This window comes from Gossypium hirsutum, chromosome A02 (assembly GCF_007990345.1).
Source record: "Gossypium hirsutum isolate 1008001.06 chromosome A02, Gossypium_hirsutum_v2.1, whole genome shotgun sequence".
NCBI lineage: Eukaryota > Viridiplantae > Streptophyta > Magnoliopsida > Malvales > Malvaceae > Gossypium > Gossypium hirsutum.
In genome coordinates, this window is record NC_053425.1 from 6,763,640 (window position 1) to 6,780,428 (window position 16,789).

Sequence of the window (16,789 nt, forward strand, 5' to 3'; positions counted from 1 at the left end):
TGAGAATGAGAAAATCTTAATATGAAATAATTTTTTAAAGTTGAAAAGTTTCAATTTATTATAAGGAAAGTTATATATATATTTAATTTTGATATCTATACTATTAATAAAATATCTGACTGAGTTTGTGTCACGAGTCAACTACATGTCAATTACATTAGAAAAATCTCTAGTTTTACCACTTAACTAAGGCTTTATGTTGGTTAATTTAGACATTTTAATGTTATTATGCGCAATTTATTACCTCAATTAGTTGTATATAAGGATAATGTTGTTGATTGAGTTAGTGTTACAAGTTAACTTGACATCAACTTAATATTGACAACAACACCATGATAAATAATTTGTATTTAAATTTCGTCTACTCACAATTTAATTTTTATTATTTTAATATCAAATATATTTAATGTGTTACTATTAATTTTCTTTTTTCATTGTATTTGAGACTTAATTAAAGTGGTTGACGTAGATTTGCATGCATGGAGTAGTGGGTGTCCTTGTTTTCTTTTCTATCATTGGCCAACCTCGTCAGTTCTCATGCACTGTAATACACTTGTGCAGCTATGAGAGGAATTACTATAAATATTCGAATCTATGTTATCCCTTATTTTTCCTACCTGTAATGTTATCTGTGAAAATAAATTTTTATTTGTTATTTAAAATTATTATTTTTTGCAGAAACAATAAAATTTATTTTGGTGAAAATGTAAATTTACCATTTTACTTTTAAGTTAAAGTTAAAATTTATCATTATACTTCATTTAGATTAATTGAAATTTATCATTATAGTTCACTTCGATTGATATTTACCGTTGATTTTTTAAGTTAAAGATACTTTTATCTTCAAATTTATCACTTTACTTTTGTTTGGTTGAATTTTATAACTTCAAATTTTATTTTTGATTGAATTTTACTATTCAAACTTAATTTAAAAATGTTTTGAAAACAAATTTAATATTTTTTTATAATTTAATACTTAAAGATAATAAATTAATATAGTATAAACAATTAATAAAAATAGTTATTTATATAAAAAAGTAAACTTAATATTTTTTAGTTTTGAAGTTTTTCTTTTATTAAATAAAAAGTTTTATGTTAACTTATTATCTTTTAATATTTTAAAAATTAATTTATTATTAACCATTAAAATGAAATATTTGAAATAATATTTTCTTGTCAAATTTTATTTTCAAATCATGAAAATCAATATTATTTGGTAAATTTTAGGGTCTGTTTGATAAGGGGAAAATATTTTCCGGAATTGGTTTTCCACATTTTCCAGTGTTTGATTGGGGGAAAATGATTTCCTATTGTAAAATATTTTACAAAACACGGGAAAAGAAGTTCCTATTTTAGGAAAATGTCTTACCGTTTTGAATTCGGTAAGACATTTTCAGGAAAATGACCCATTCTTCTCCCCTTTCCCCTTCTCCTTCCCTTTCCCCTACCCCTTTCCCTTACCCCTTCCCTTTCCCGTTTTGAAGCCTACAATCGCCTCCAAGCCATGGCAGTGGCCTTCGGAGAGAAATTGCCGATTCCCGAAAATTGTAGCCTTCGGCAGTCAATCTGATGGAAAAAGCTCTCTCCTTGAAGCTTTGCTTGGATTCCGTTTCAATGTGCGTGAAATTGAAATGGGTACTCGTCGACCTCTCATTTTGCAGATGGTTCATTACCGTTCTGCACTTGAGCCTCGTTGTCGCTTTCAGGTGGTTTTTGCTTTTAGAGTTGGGTGTTATTTATCCTTTTATTTTTTCTCAAATTAATTTATTTATGATGAAATTTTTAATTAAGTAATTTTTGCAAAAGTGCAAGTTTCTAGTGGTATATGGTTTTCAATTTGGCTGGTATTACTGACTTCCTCTTGCAACCCATTTTAAAAGCATAAGCTAATGAGGAAGTTAGAACTTGCTATTTCTGAAGATGTTTAAGTACCAAAGTCACTTCTTTGCTTGTACATTTGCATCCTTTCTCGGTTATACTGTTGTGCTGTTCTTTGTTAATAATGAAATTGCTGGATTTTATGGAAAGTAAAAATGTTTTGGTTAATTGTAGGACCTCCAATATATCACATTGACATTTTTCTTCTCATGCAGGTCTTGACAGAAACAGATCATTGCTATTGTGTTCTTGTTAATGCGCTTGATGGGGAAGCTTTTCCTAGTGAAAAGGATACAAATGATAGCAGTTCCAGTAACAAAGTACCATTGAGAGTAGATACTAATTCCATGAAGACGAAAAATAGTAAGGTTTGGGTCCTTTCTCAGCTTTGTGATAATTTTTGTGTATCGATTCCATGATCAACCAGAGTTTTCACTTCTGAAGGAGGTACTTACAAACAACTGCTTGGTTTTTGATGTTAACATAAATGATGGAAGTGGTATATAATTGTTTTTCCTGACATTTGTTACATTTTAATGATGCCAACATTGAATATTTTATCATCATGAACTAGTTTTGTATATGTAAGTTTTAAATAACATAATGTTAGCATCAAATGGGCTGATGCCATTGATTCTGTGAAAAGCTGCTTAGGAGTAGTGTGCATGTAACCGTACTTTGAAGATCAGTTTGCTGATGACATGCTGCTAATTGTTATTGCAGCTCACACTTTTTTTCTGGATTTGTCAGCTATCAAATGGTCCGGGATGCATATGATGGTACACTACCTGGAATCAATCTTTCCAAGAATTGCCTTCTGTTTTTATTCTTTCAGAATTTTGCAAAAACCTAGCTCATGATCTGATAAATATGTTCTGCTTGTGTTAATGTGAATGTGAGAAAATGATTGATATGTTAAACATATTCTGTTTTACTATAGTTTTACAATGGGTTGAGACCCTTGTTAGTGCCTTTTAATCAACATATTTTTCATTTATCAAAAACAATCATGGTCTGTGGAAAAACATGCACATTTAGTCTTTAAACTTGTAGTTGATTTCATGTCGAGTAAGCCTGGTCTAGTTTAAAGGGAGCAAAACATGTAGACTGCTTAACTTATGTTCTAAACAACTTAGCTTTTAGTTTATTCTTAATGTCTTCTTCATGCTTATTTAGTTCTCATCTCATATCATTTCGTCTTTTTTTCTCAGTTGGGAGTTCTGGATTTGGAAGTCTTCTATCAATGGGTCATTCCTCTGGCAAAAAAGACAGACTTTGCATGAAAGGTCCTGGAGGATGCGGGGAAGCTGAAGTAGCTGTTTCTGGTGTCGTAGGTCAATAAGAAATTCACCTTAGAAACTATCCTCTAAAATTCAGTTCCTTCTTTGTTTCTTATTTCTCAATGCATATCATCACCATGGTGTTATCCCTTATCATAATTTGATGTAAGAACATGTGTTTTATCTGATTGCAGGTTGCCGCGGCTTGGTTAACTGCTTTATCTGATTGCAGGCCTTATCATTGCCGCGGCTTGGTTAATTGCTAGTGTGACAAGTCTTTTGGTCAATGTCAGCTTTACATATTGCCGTCAAAGAAATGCAGTAGATATCAGTTGTCTGCAGCTATGACTTTCATGTTGTGGCTTCTGTCCTTTGTTTTAATTCTCTTCAATCTTTGGCTCCTTCTGTCTTTGTAGCGACTCGCAACTTCCAAGTTCCAACCCTTTCTTCATACACAAAAAGTTCAGCAGGCAGATCCTGACAGTTCCATAGATGTTCAAATTAAGAAGTGTACATTGACAGTATTATATACAAACATCAAAATCTTGAACGATAATTTTGAATTTCAATTTTTTTGAATAAAGTTTGTTGCCAATTTACAAGTCATTGATTCATTTATCTAGTTCATACGGTTAATATTCTAGCTTAATAATTAAGTATTATTATATATTTAATTTGATTTATTTAATTATAAATAAATCATTGCAATATATGTAAAAACAATTTAAAATATAAAAATTTAATAATATATATTAATATATGTAAAAACAACTTTTCCGGAAAATATTTTCAGGAAATCTGCCAAACAGCAAAAAATATTTTACACAGATTCAATCAAACACCAGAAAATACTTTCCAGTAAATCATTTTACAGAAAAGTAAAACATTTTCCAGAAATCATTTTACGGAAAACATTTTACTGGCAATCAAACAGACTCTTAATTAAAAATTAAGATTAATGGCAAAATTTAATTGTAAAATCCAACCACATAAAATTTTTGTCACAAATTTAATCATATTCTGAAGACTAGGAAATTTCAATATTCAATATTTTGAATGTTAACCCAAATTATTTTGTTGACTTAATTTTATTAAAAAAACATACTTTTTTAATTTAATATGAAAACTTAGATTTGGCTGATGTTTTATTTCTATAAAACATTTAATATAAATTCAATTGGAAATAACGATGGTTAATCCGCCTTGCTTTATTTGAGTGTGTGAATTAGGTAACGGGGCAGGGGGTTTCTCTACTACTTATGAGGAGCTCCTTCTAGATGCAACTCATCCTCTTTAAAAATCTACACTCCAAGCCTCCCCCTTCATTTCCATCTAAACCACTTTCGTCCTAGTCTCAAAATATTTTTCTCTTAGTTTTAAGGAATAGAGTTGCGAAAGTATTTTGTGATGGATTCAAACAATGGCTGACCTGCAACGATGAGTGTTAGCATGACGGAGAGCTTCAAGTTTAATGGGAAGTGGGCATCTTTGGTTTTGCTTCTGGTTGTCATGCTTGGGTTGATCATATCTGCGACTGTGTATAAATGTAAGAGAGGCTGTGCAGATGTCGTTGTCGAAACTGAAGTTGAGCTTGGTGAATGATGTTATCCGATGGACGTGTCACTCTGCTTCATGCTATGCTTTCCTTAATTCTTTTTTTTTTTCATTTTTATCAACTTTCTGAAGCAGGTTTCCTCCAGCACAAAACCTAAGATGTGTTCATCTAGAGCACTGATCCAATTCCACAAAAATATAATTTAAACCGGTGCTTCATGCATCGTCTGTAACTCGATCGCCCCCAGTTTGTTGATGAAATATATATATATATTACTTGTATAATCCCTGATATAGATATATATCTTACATGGATTCGTGACTTCATGTAACTTTATCTTTTGTACTAGGTTTTTTTTTCTTCAAAAAATTATGTCATTTAGGTGTTTTTCATTTTCATGATATCGTATTTTTAATTTTTGTTAATTAAAATTTTAGTAGTGTTATTTTTTTGAATTTTATCATTAATAAAAATAACATGAAAGTCATTGTACTACGAGTTAGATTGTATTTTGCTCCCTTTATTCAAAAAAATGAGCAAAATAATTCTTGTACATTAGGTCAAAAAGCAAACGCGTTCTATTAAAAATTTTAACAATTTTTACTGTTAAAAATTGGTCTTTGTACATCAGCATGAGGTATACGTAGTAGTAACATGTAACAGCCTGTTTTCGAACTCTCCCATTAGATTTGTGGTCTCGAAACTACTATTTCCGACACCATTGAAAAATGGACTATTACATATATAGCGCATTACGTCTAGTTGTCTGGTTATTCTATTAGCTACGTCAATTTTTAATAGTAGAAATGAATGAAATTTTTAACTGAAAAATCGATTTACTCTATGATTTAACCTATAAAAATTAATTTACAATTTAAAAATAAAATACAATTCAACTTTGAAAACATAAAAAAATTCTATATGTTCCCAAATCCCAAGTTTCCAATGGTAAAAATGAAGGTTATAGGGTCAACGTTTTTAGCTAATGAATCAAACTTTGAGGTTTGATTTTATTTTTGTTTAAAAAACAAAAACAAGTCTAAATAATTATGTTATCAACTAAGGACATTTCCTCCCTAAGATTAGCTCAATTTTATTGAATAAAAGTATTAAGACAAAGGTATAAATTTTAAATTAAAAAATTATTAATGACAAATCTGGTAACTAACGTTTGCATATTTTATCAAAATGATTTTAATTGTATTTTTGAGCATTTTTTAGCCATCAACCTTTGTTATTTTTCTCAATCTACTTTTTCTAATAGATTTAATAAGAGTACCTTCAAAAAAGTTAACGGGGATGATGTGGAATATTTTTAATGAGATGTAATTTATTACTTAAATAATCCAATAAGATACTTACATGTGAAAATAATAAAATAAATTAATAATATATTAAATTGTAAAAATAACTCTTAATTTAAAGAAGATAAATGTAGTCATCTTAAAAAATTATCACAATAGAATATTTTCTCAATAAACAAACTTATGAAAGATTGAAACCTTGAATTTATTCATTAAATATGTTACAAAATATTGTTTGAAAAAAAAAGATTGAAGGCCAAAAAAACTCAAAAATACAATTAGGACCATTTTAACAAAACACGCAAATGTTAGTGGCCAAATTTATCCTTAAACATTAAAAAACCAAAATCTAAAATATTTGACCATCTTGAGAGTTTGGACTTGATATAATACTCTTCATAAATTTGAAATTTAGTGTTTGTATGTTTATTTTTAGGAATTTAACCACTTTACTAGTTTACTTTCCATATTTTAAATTTCAAGTCCAATTATTAACATTATATTTTTGTTAAATTGGTTGGTGTGGTATTTTGAAATTAAAAAAAAATACTTACCTGGTCGTACTGTAATTAAACAATGATATTGTAATGAATCTAATTTTAACAAAATAATTTTGAAATTTGAAAAGTAGAGAAACTAAATTCCTAAAATTAAAAGTATAGGGACTACATTTTAATTTTACAGAGAGTACAAGGATTTATTGTAGATTTTAACCAATGCAAAATAGCCGGCCATTTTGTGGGAAAATTGTGGAATAACCTCCAAAGAAAGAGAAAAAAAAGAAAGAAAGAAAGAAGCTTCGGCTTTTTTACTAGCCGTGAGATGTAGAACCGAAAAATCTCAGCCATTGAAAAAATTTTAAAAATAAACCAAAATAGTTAAAATCGGGAAGACCTGGTCCAAAGGCACAGTTTTCCTCTCTCTTTTTTTCAATGAAAGGAGAATGGCAGCATCTTCAAAGAAATTTCTTTGAATCTTCTTTTCTTTCAACATATTAAATTAAAATAAAAAAGGTTGTTTTATTTACCTTCCGACAGAATTAATATGCTAGGTAAAGCAGTACAACATTATTCATAGATGAGATTCGTCCAAAGAACCAAATGTGGAGTCTGAACAATTAGTAGGAGAAGTATTAGGATAATTGGTAATTGTAGTATTATTATGATTATTTAGCTTAGCTAGGTTTTTTTCACCAAAAAAAATCAATAGACTTGAATTCATGTAAATAATTATTTTAATATTAATAAAAAGTTATAACTTAACTTACTTTTAGTAAGTTTATAAGAATTTATATCTAATCCATCTCATTTCATCGTTATAATTACATTTAAATTCAAACATATAATTTCAATCTCAAACCATGGTGTGTTCTATGGTTATATATATATTTGCTCAATCAAGAAATTTATTGATAAAAGGCTCAAGGGCCAGTCAAGTTCACATACAATTGCCAAGGATTATCACCAAACTAAAAACATCGAACGTGTCTTGGCTCCTGCCTTGACTAAGGCATCAGCCCAACAATTGGATCTCTTTCCATGGTCGTATTTTAATAAAAGAGTGCTTCTTCAAGCTTGATTGTTTTTGTTGGAAAACCAAGCCAAAATGACCACACCAATGAAACACAGCAGAAGAGCCATAATTGCTTAGCAATTCCTTGATTATCTTACTGATCCATATTGCTAGTATCTGTCATCTCGTTTTGTTATTTCATATATTTTGCAATTGGATCTCCATTAAAATCATTTTCCTACTTCATATTTGAAACTATGAAGTCATTTAATTGCAGCATTACCAGAACAAAGAAGTCGAGGCCTTTCATTCATTTAATTGCAATTATAAAAAATATTAAAAAAAAATGGCATCCTTATTGGGTGTTTCCAACTCTCATTGTCCACGTTGCAATTTCACAAACAAAACCAAACTTACATATTAAATGCTATTAAAAATTGGAGTTAACGACTTCCACCCTACGTCTCCCAATCTTTTCGAATTTTCTATCGGAAAATTATAGATACTAGAATCAAATATCCTGCTTCACCCCTGCTCTTGTGATTTTTTTTATTTATATTTTTTACATTTTCAAAGTAATTATATTTTTTATCATTAATTTGTTGACACATTTAAATATATATATATAAAATGTTTAATTAGTCAAAGTTTTAGGGTGAGTATTTGATACATTGACATTACACTTTTATTTTTTACTCCACAAGTAGAGTTATAAATTTGTCACATGTCTTATTTCTTTTAAAATTTTCACTAAACCTGCCAATAGCCTCTTGGTTTAGTGGTAATAGCACCATGTTGTAAGCATGAAAATTTGAGTTTGATCTTAAGTAGCCTTATTTTCCCTTCTCACATACAAAAGAAAATGCTATATCTTGCACCAAAATAGGCTTTTAGCGGCGCTTTTTAGGCCTTTAGTGGCACCTTTTAGCGCCGCTAAAAGAAGCAAAAAATGCCGCTAATGACAGCGTCGCTAACTTTAGCGGAGTTTTTAGAAATAAACGCCACTAAAGGCCATGACCTTGGAAAAGCGCCGCTAAAGATCCTAATCTTTAACGACGCTTCTCTAACAAACGACACTAAAGACCATGGCCTTTAGCGATGCTTTTACGAGAAACGCCACTATAGATCAGAATCTTTAGCAACGCTTTTACCACAAACGCCGCTATAGAACAAACCTTTAGCGACGCTTCTTGCAAAAACGCCACTAAAAACATAACATTTAAAAAAATTATTTTAATCAAATAATTTTTTTATAATAAATATTATATTATGTTTTATTTGTTAAATTTAAACTTTAAATATACTTTTAAGGATAAATAAAAAATATTATTTAAATTAATATAATTTTAATCAAATCAATTTTATAGTGAATCGATATTTTTCACCACGTTTATCCTTTTCTGAAGCATTAAATTTCAAGATAGCATCACTCAATCTCGAGCATATTAAATGTTAAATTGGTTTGCTACCATCAAATCTTATCTATAAGATAAAAGCAGTATAATGCTTCTAGATAATAAACCAAGTGAGAAACTATGGAAGTAATACTGCAGAAATCAATAACAAGGGTTTTAACAAACATGTTCATATATCCAGCTCGCAATTGAATAACATATATCATACATCCAATATTTTAAAGCAGTAAGCAAATCAATGACGAAACAAGGATAGCAGTAAAATATGTAATGCCCACCGGTGACCAAAAGGAGCCCAGAAGTAAGTTGCTTCAAGAAAACAACTCTCTTCCCCATAAACCTTCCAGCCAACAAAATCAACACAGTCCCTGGTGTAATGCTTGCTGTAAACAAATAAAAAACAAGTAAAAACCCAAAAATAAGGAACATTTCTTCAGAAATCTATAAAAAAATTTAAGTGCCTCAATAAGGTATGTTTGATGGGAAAATTTATAAACAAATTCCTACTCTAACTTTGCTACGGTAATCTCGAGAACAACTATGCTATCTAAAAGCTCCTGGGCCTGAAATCCAAGTTTCAGAAATTGAGAAAAGAACATAAAAAAAGAACAGAAGTCCCACGGAAGGAGACTAACCTTATCCGGAAGCTTGCCTGGAGAACTAGAAGAAGGTGAACCACAATGTTCAACAACACTTGCTAGAGCTAAGTGCAAATCGGTCTCTTCCTGCAACTGTTGCTGCAACTTTTTAACCTGTATCACCCAAGTGGTAGCATGTTGCATGAGAATGAGATATAAATCCTGCACAAAGTTGGCTGTTACCGGTAAGAAAAAAAAGAAAATCAAAACATGTATATCATGATAACGACATGTCATTCATTAGCAAAACCGTTAATTCTGAACGAGTAAACAATTGTTTCATGTTTTCATATGTCTCCCCTTCAAAGTCTATTGTTATGCCGATGCTTCTTTGCTTCCTAGTAGAATACATCAAATCAACCCTCGATAAGCTTAAGATTTATAAAGACGAGGAGTGAGAGTGATGTAGATTCGTAGACTAAAAACGAGTTCAAAAACCCTTACTTCTTGCAATTTCCATCTTTTTGGGGGGACAAAAACATAAGAAAGGGAAAATTTTCTAGAGAAATTGATTTTCGAACAAATACGCCAAAACAAATAATGAAATAGAATTAGAATCCTCTTACTTCTTGCTCAAGCTGGTATTTATAATTTCACATCTGTTGATTTGTCTCTTGTCCACTCCTTTCATGGGACTTACCATCCTGGTATAACAACATGATTTCAGAATCTAAAACTCTTTTCAACAAACCTAAACAAATATATCATAAATTCATAATAAAAACCCTTGCTCTCTTAGTAAAATGACTTGCTCCAAACCTTACCACTCTTCAATTGTAAATACCCATTAATAGAACTTCTTCCCCTGCAAAACCATCAACCATACTGCATTCACCATTACAAAACCAGAAAAAAAAAGCAGAAAATGAAAAAGGACAAAAAAAAGACCCACCAACTGATTGGTAGAATAAAACCCCCATCATAACCATCTCAAAAATGAAAAGCTATTAAACTAAAATATGAGCATGAATTTAATAGTAAAAACAATTGCACATAAAAGAATCATGTAAAACAAACCTTATTGGTGAGAATTCCTTTGATAATCCTGCAAAACACTTCCATTGCATATTTGTTCAACACAAACTCAAATGTTGAATATCCTACCATGGTACGATACAGATTTGCACAAACAGAAGCATAACACATTCATATCAAAACACCAATTTCAATAGGCTATGCCTAATTTCCAATTTTTCATATTTGGAATGCAAAGGCATATATAATTTCAACTTAGATATAGGTATAATAAGGAGTAAATCTATCTAATTCACTAACAGTATAAGCTATTAAAAAAATAAAGCAAGTAATACATAATTCCACAAATTTTCAAGTAAACTCAACAGAATAAATTGAAACAAATGTATATATATATATTATAATCTCGCATTTCTAGATAAGGATTCCCTTGAAGGGGCCTTGGTGTATATCATTGAACCACGCCTTGTAAATGAACTACTTGGTTTCCTCACCTAATCGAACACAAGGTTAGTAAATAAATTAAAATTAACGATTTATAGTTCATATATTTACCGGCAATAGGGCTAAATCTTCAATTTCTATAACGATTTATATGCAACAAATTAACAAAAATCAATGGTTCAAGTTCATGTATTTACCAATGAAATTTTCAATTTTTATAAAATAAGAGGATGGAAGTCTAACAAATTAAAGTTTCCAATGAAATTCAGACTTACACCATTAAGTAAATAAGAGTTTTAAACTATCGGAAATCAAAACAAATTAGCAAAAACCAACTGTTCAAGTGCATGTATGCACCAAAAACAGGATCAAATTTCCAATTTTTGCAAATTAAGAGGATCAAATTCTAACAAATTAAAGTTGCCAATGAAATTCAAAATTACACCATTAAGTAAATAAGAGTTTTAAATTACCTGAGATCAAAAACCCATTTTGGGTATAAACTTTTGTGACTATTTATTAAATCTGCAACGTCGTTTTGATGCTTTGGTTCAATATTAGCTGAAGCTTCTCTAAGTTCCTGCAATTTTAAAACAACAAAATTTAAAAGAATAAAAAAAACAAAAGCTTTTTTCCAGATGGGGATTCAATGAGGCAAAATACTTGTTCATCAACGACGTTGATCTCACTGAGTTTACGAGCAAATTTCTTCTCAGAACTGCCCATTTCTTTTGCTTCATGAAAACTTTATCTGGAATGAATCTGGCAGCCTTGAAATATACTAATGAATGGCTTCTACATAAGAGAAGAATGATCTACTTGCACAACAGAATGCGTGAAAATTAAGTTAGATTTAATAGATCTAAGAACAAAAATAGAATAAAACACAAAGGAGTGCATACATGTATGCAAGCATCAAAAGGAATTAATCCACAATGAATAAAACAAAGTTTCTGGACTTGTAAAATAACACCTTACCTTCAATTGACCAATGATTCATAGAAGTTTGTGTGACTAGGCCAAGCATTTTTGGGGAAATCCATTTCCAAAATACAACCTGGACAAGAACCCAGGATGGTTTGATAAGCTCATGCAATCAAGTTTACCATCAAGGAAAAACAATAAAGGTCGAGAGCCCAAAATCTAATGGCAGAATGTAATAGAACCATTACAAAGAAAATTTGAGAAAACAAATGAATTTGACCTGTTCAGGCATCTGATGTGACTTCATTTTTGCTTTCATCTCTATGTTAAATATTTGCAAGTGATCTTGAGTTGTTCCCGGCAGTTGAGCTATAAAAAGCAATGTCAAAGATTATAAGTATGATGCATAGATAAATACAAAATCAAAGGAAACATAATACTAGAGATATTGAATTCCTTCTCCATTAAATTGAAGCAAGTTACAGGAATATATGTACTTCACGACCTCTACTTCAAGCATATATTTCATTTCTTCGCGGACCCAAATTGAAGCAAAATTTTCTATACATATAGACCCGGAAATTTTTGTATCTGCGTCGTAATCTTGTTTAAGGTATTTTATATTACTATGAATTTTGTAATTGAGTCATATTCATGTTATTGTTCAATGTCGTGTCATATTTTATGTTGTGATTAAGTTATTTTTTCATCTAATATTGCCAACTCTCTATATGAAGAAACAAAAAACCACTCAACACTGCTGACAATTGTACCAGGCAAAGTAAACAAGCAGATGTGCAGATGCTGAACCGATCAACATGCTGATAAAACAGTGGAGCAGAAAAGTGTTAATCACTATAAACACTGTAATTCACAAGCACTATGATGCCATAAGTAGGATTCTTCATTAACAAGTATCGTATCACATTCTTTGTTCATTTTAGAAGATGGAGGAACAATGCGACAGATTCCATATTGTTCTGCTCTTGGTCGTATGCTGGCTATATACTTCAAAGTATCTTCAAACTCCTGGAGAAACAAAATGAAACCAGTTAAGATACTTCAATTCTATAAAGTAGAACTCTAGATTTTACAAGCAAAAGTAACAAGCATGGCACGAAAAATTAAGAAAATTAAACAACTCAAAATATTGTAAGCAACATTAAGAACCTCGTCTGTTGGGTAGAACACAGGTACATCCTCAATAGCTGGCCGACATGCCTCTTCTGGACGCCATCTTGCAGTCACCTGTTTCAACACTTGTTCCACTTCATTATCGGAAACTTTGCTTGCTTGTCCTATTCTCTTGTTCAACTTCATGTAAATTTTTCAGAAGTAACATTTGAAGACAATGGTTAATAAAGTAAAACATCATATCAATTATACATTCTAGAAAGCATAGTCCATCTGCTTTATAGTCACTGAATTACGCAACTCTACAATACAAAATAAACATGAAGTTATCCTACCAAAAAAACCTTAACTATAAGGGACTTCTAAGTCATTTCATGCATTTAAGATGCTGCAGCTATGCAATGATAAAACAAACAACTTAACAAGGAAAGAAGAAACTAACTTGATTGAGCTTTCCATGATCGGGTTCATCTTCTGAACTGTTACCATATTGACCATAGTTTATCCAAGGTCGACGCCTCATAGACATTGACCTTGTAATCTTTGAACTTTCATCATTGGCCAACCCAGTTCCCTTTTCAACTAGAATGGCTCTAGTAGAGGCTGAACAACAGATCAAATTATCACGCTCATGTCTTTTAGTATCATGTGCCTCACTCTTTAAGGTAAACAATGCACGAGGCTCGAAACCTGGTGGAACTGATGAAATATCATCATTCTTTTCTTCAAGACAAACTCTCACAAGTTCCATCCCTATCCGTATTACTACACAAGACAATGGATGACAATTCAAAAAACTAAATTTTGTACGAGGAATAGATAACAAATTAATACAAAAGAGACCCACCTTAAAAGCCAGAGCCTAATCTAACAACATAAGAAAACCAGTTTATCAAAATTGTCAAAATTGAACAAATATCAAACAGCTTTTTCAATCTTTCTTTCCTCTAAGAACTACAATCTCCAAGTAAGGAAATAGAGAACTAGCTACTCATGGCTCCCGTACTTGAAACTTGAAACTTGATGTTGTTGTATTGTAGAGCCTCTACATTAAACCCAATCGCTGCAAAAAGAATAGTTCAAAAAAATGGCGCATCGAAGCTGTCAGTCATTTAGAAAAAAAAATGAAAACCCAAAACAAGAATGATAAAGAAGAATTGAGAGAGTAGCCGGCAAAGGCAAAGAATGATAAACAGAACCACATTAGCCAAAAAGAAACAAAACCGTAAACTTCTGGAATTTCGCTCCCTGTTACAGCCTTCGGTTATGGACGTTGGCTTTAGTCGGAGAAAACAAACTGGGATTCTGATGTTTCGAAAACAACGTCCCTACACGGCAGTGACTTTGTTGTTCTCCGGTTATTGCCAACACCAATATGAACACTAATTAATTACTAAAAACAAAAACAATTTTATTTTCAAGCTGCTGTAACCTACCTTGCCAACCTTTTACATTGCTATTTATCATCTTCATTTTTCTCATTGACCGTCTTTGAATAATTTTTCTTTATTTCTCGATTTGATTCAATGGGGGAAGATGCTTCGGATCCTGTTGTATTTTTGCATGGCGACCTTGATTGAAAATTATCGAAGCTCGATGTTTACCAAACATGGATTTAATGGCGGAGCGTCTCCGTCGATGTTTCACGGTGTTCGTCGTGTGCAAAGCCCCGTGTACTAGAGGAAAGAAGAAGAATGATAAAGTTGGGGGTTTTAGGGGGGAAATTTGGTAAAAAATCAGCGCGAATTCTTTCAAGTAAAATGAATTTTGTGGCGTTTTTATAAAAAACGCCGTTACTGCTTTTTTTTTTAAACAACGGTATCGTTTTGCTTTGTTAAAAATTTTTATTTTATTTGTTAAAAATTATTAATTAAGTGGTTTTATTTATTTATTTTTTTAAAATTTAATATTTAAATATATCAAATGGTTTAGATTAAAAATTTTTAAATATAAAAGCATTAATTGATTGTATAAAATTTTTTCATTTAACAAATCTCAAATAAACCTTAAATCCTAAACCATTTAATATATATAAAGTTTATCGATTATCTCTTAAATAATTTAAACTATAATCATAATTTTAATATATTAAAATTAATATTATATCTTTCACAATTATATAATAAATTATTTAATATATAAATTAAAAAATACTAATTAATCTAAACCCTAAACCCTTATCCCCTAAACCATAAATCATAAAATATAACTCTAAAATCCTAAACCCCTAACCCCCAAACTTTAAATCCCAACCCTTAAACAATAAACTATAAACCGTAATTCCTAAACCCATAATCCATAAACCTTAAAATAGTAACTCTTAAACTTTAAACCCTAAACCATATACCCTAAACTATAATCATAATTAATTCAATATTTTAAAATTAATACTATCTATCTTACGATTATATAAATTAAAAAACAATACCAAGAACACTATAATCATTATTTTAATAAATAAATTATTTATAAATAATTTAAACTATAATCATAATTTTAATATATCAATTTAATATTATCTCTTTTACAATTATATAAGAAATTATTTAATATATAAATTAAAAAACTAATTAATCTAAACCCTAAATCTTAAACCCCTAACTCTTAACCCTCAACCCCTAACCCTTAACCCCTAAACCTTAAACCCCAGCCATTAATCTATACCCTTAAACCATAAATCGTAACCCTTAAACCATAAATCTTAAACCATAAAGTGTAAACCATAACCCCTAAACTCATAATCCATAAACCTTAAAATAGTAACTCCTAAACCTTAAACTCTAAATCATATACCCTAAACAAAAAACCTTAAACTATAGAGACAATTAATTCAATATTTTAAAATTAATACTATCTCTTTTACGATTATATAAGAGATTATTTAATATGTAAATTAAAAAACACTCAGTAATGTACCCAAAAAACTTTAAAATTATTTTAAATAATAGTATTTTAATTTTTTCATTTTTAACAAATATTTTTCTATTTTTTTATTTCAAATTATTTCTACGTGTCATTATTTCAAATTTATCCATTTTTAACAAATATTCAATTAAAAATAAATTGAATTTTAATTAATATAAATAAACAAATTAAATAGTAATTAGACAGATAAAATGTTTTTGTGGCGCTTTCCCAAAAACGCCACTAAAGACTAGAGCATTAGCGGCGCTTCTCCAAAAACGCCGCTAAAGCCCAAAGCATTAGCGGCGCTTTCCCAAAACCGCCACTAAAGACCAAAGCATTAGCGGCGCTTCCCCAAAAACGCCGCTAAAGACTAGAGTATTAGCGGCGCTTCTCCAAAAACGCCACTAAAGACTAGAGCATTAGCGGCGCTTTTCCAAAAACGCCGCTAAAACCCTGAGCATTAGCGGCGCTTTTCTAAAAAATGCCGCTAAAGCCCCAAATGGTCAATCTTTAGTGGCGTTTTATGTAAAGCGCCGCTAATGCTCGATTTTTAGCGACGTTTTTTTACCTAACGCCACTAAAAATGCCGCTAAAAGCCTGTTTTGGTGTATATATTTTTTTAAGTTTTAATGTAATATTATATTTTTTTGACAAAGTTTATGGATGGACTGAAAATAAACAAATAAAATAGTAGAAAGAACAATTTTAAACAAAAGTACCAGTGGTTAAGGAAAGATGTATATATGGACTTCTTTAAAAAGATAAAAACATGATTTGTTATAACTAAATTATCTTCAATTTTATTGTAACTAAATTTTCATCA

The 16,789-nt window shown here is 30.4% G+C and overlaps 2 protein-coding genes across 16 annotated transcripts; one reads left to right on the forward strand and one right to left on the reverse strand.

Moving 5' to 3' along the window:
• The first annotated feature begins 1,347 nt into the window (after positions 1-1,347).
• On the forward strand, positions 1,348-3,714 carry LOC107939651 (uncharacterized). 5 transcript variants are annotated; one of them, XM_041089713.1, is made up of 5 exons: positions 1,348-1,635; positions 2,094-2,241; positions 2,602-2,657; positions 3,090-3,212; positions 3,353-3,714. In XM_041089713.1, the coding sequence occupies exons 1-4, from the start codon at positions 1,570-1,572 to the stop codon at positions 3,159-3,161; spliced, it is 342 nt and encodes a 113-aa protein (XP_040945647.1). In that variant the 5' UTR covers positions 1,348-1,569; the 3' UTR covers positions 3,162-3,212; positions 3,353-3,714. The 5 variants fall into 5 exon arrangements, 2 of the variants coding, with proteins under 2 accessions (XP_040945647.1, XP_016728501.1); XM_016873012.2 differs by having other exon boundaries at positions 1,354-1,706; XR_005911139.1 differs by having other exon boundaries at positions 1,361-1,616; positions 2,094-2,246.
• Positions 3,715-9,055: 5,341 nt separating this feature from the next.
• Positions 9,056-14,781, reverse strand: LOC107959946 (putative lysine-specific demethylase JMJ16). 11 transcript variants are annotated; one of them, XR_005911157.1, is made up of 12 exons: positions 14,505-14,781; positions 13,907-14,387; positions 13,750-13,824; positions 13,502-13,662; positions 12,206-12,294; positions 11,980-12,058; positions 11,665-11,816; positions 11,475-11,581; positions 10,347-11,051; positions 10,149-10,226; positions 9,580-9,744; positions 9,056-9,327 (listed from the first exon to the last, which is right to left on the reverse strand). XR_005911157.1 is itself a non-coding variant. In XM_041089718.1 (10 exons), the coding sequence occupies exons 1-5, from the start codon at positions 14,539-14,541 to the stop codon at positions 12,781-12,783; spliced, it is 744 nt and encodes a 247-aa protein (XP_040945652.1). In that variant the 5' UTR covers positions 14,542-14,781; the 3' UTR covers positions 10,147-10,226; positions 10,347-11,051; positions 11,475-11,581; positions 11,665-11,816; positions 11,980-12,058; positions 12,206-12,780. The 11 variants fall into 11 exon arrangements, 3 of the variants coding, with proteins under 3 accessions (XP_040945655.1, XP_040945652.1, XP_040945653.1); XR_005911158.1 differs by having other exon boundaries at positions 10,347-10,387; positions 10,600-11,051; positions 13,750-14,387; XR_005911162.1 differs by having other exon boundaries at positions 10,347-10,627; positions 13,750-14,387.
• Positions 14,782-16,789: the final 2,008 nt, after the last annotated feature.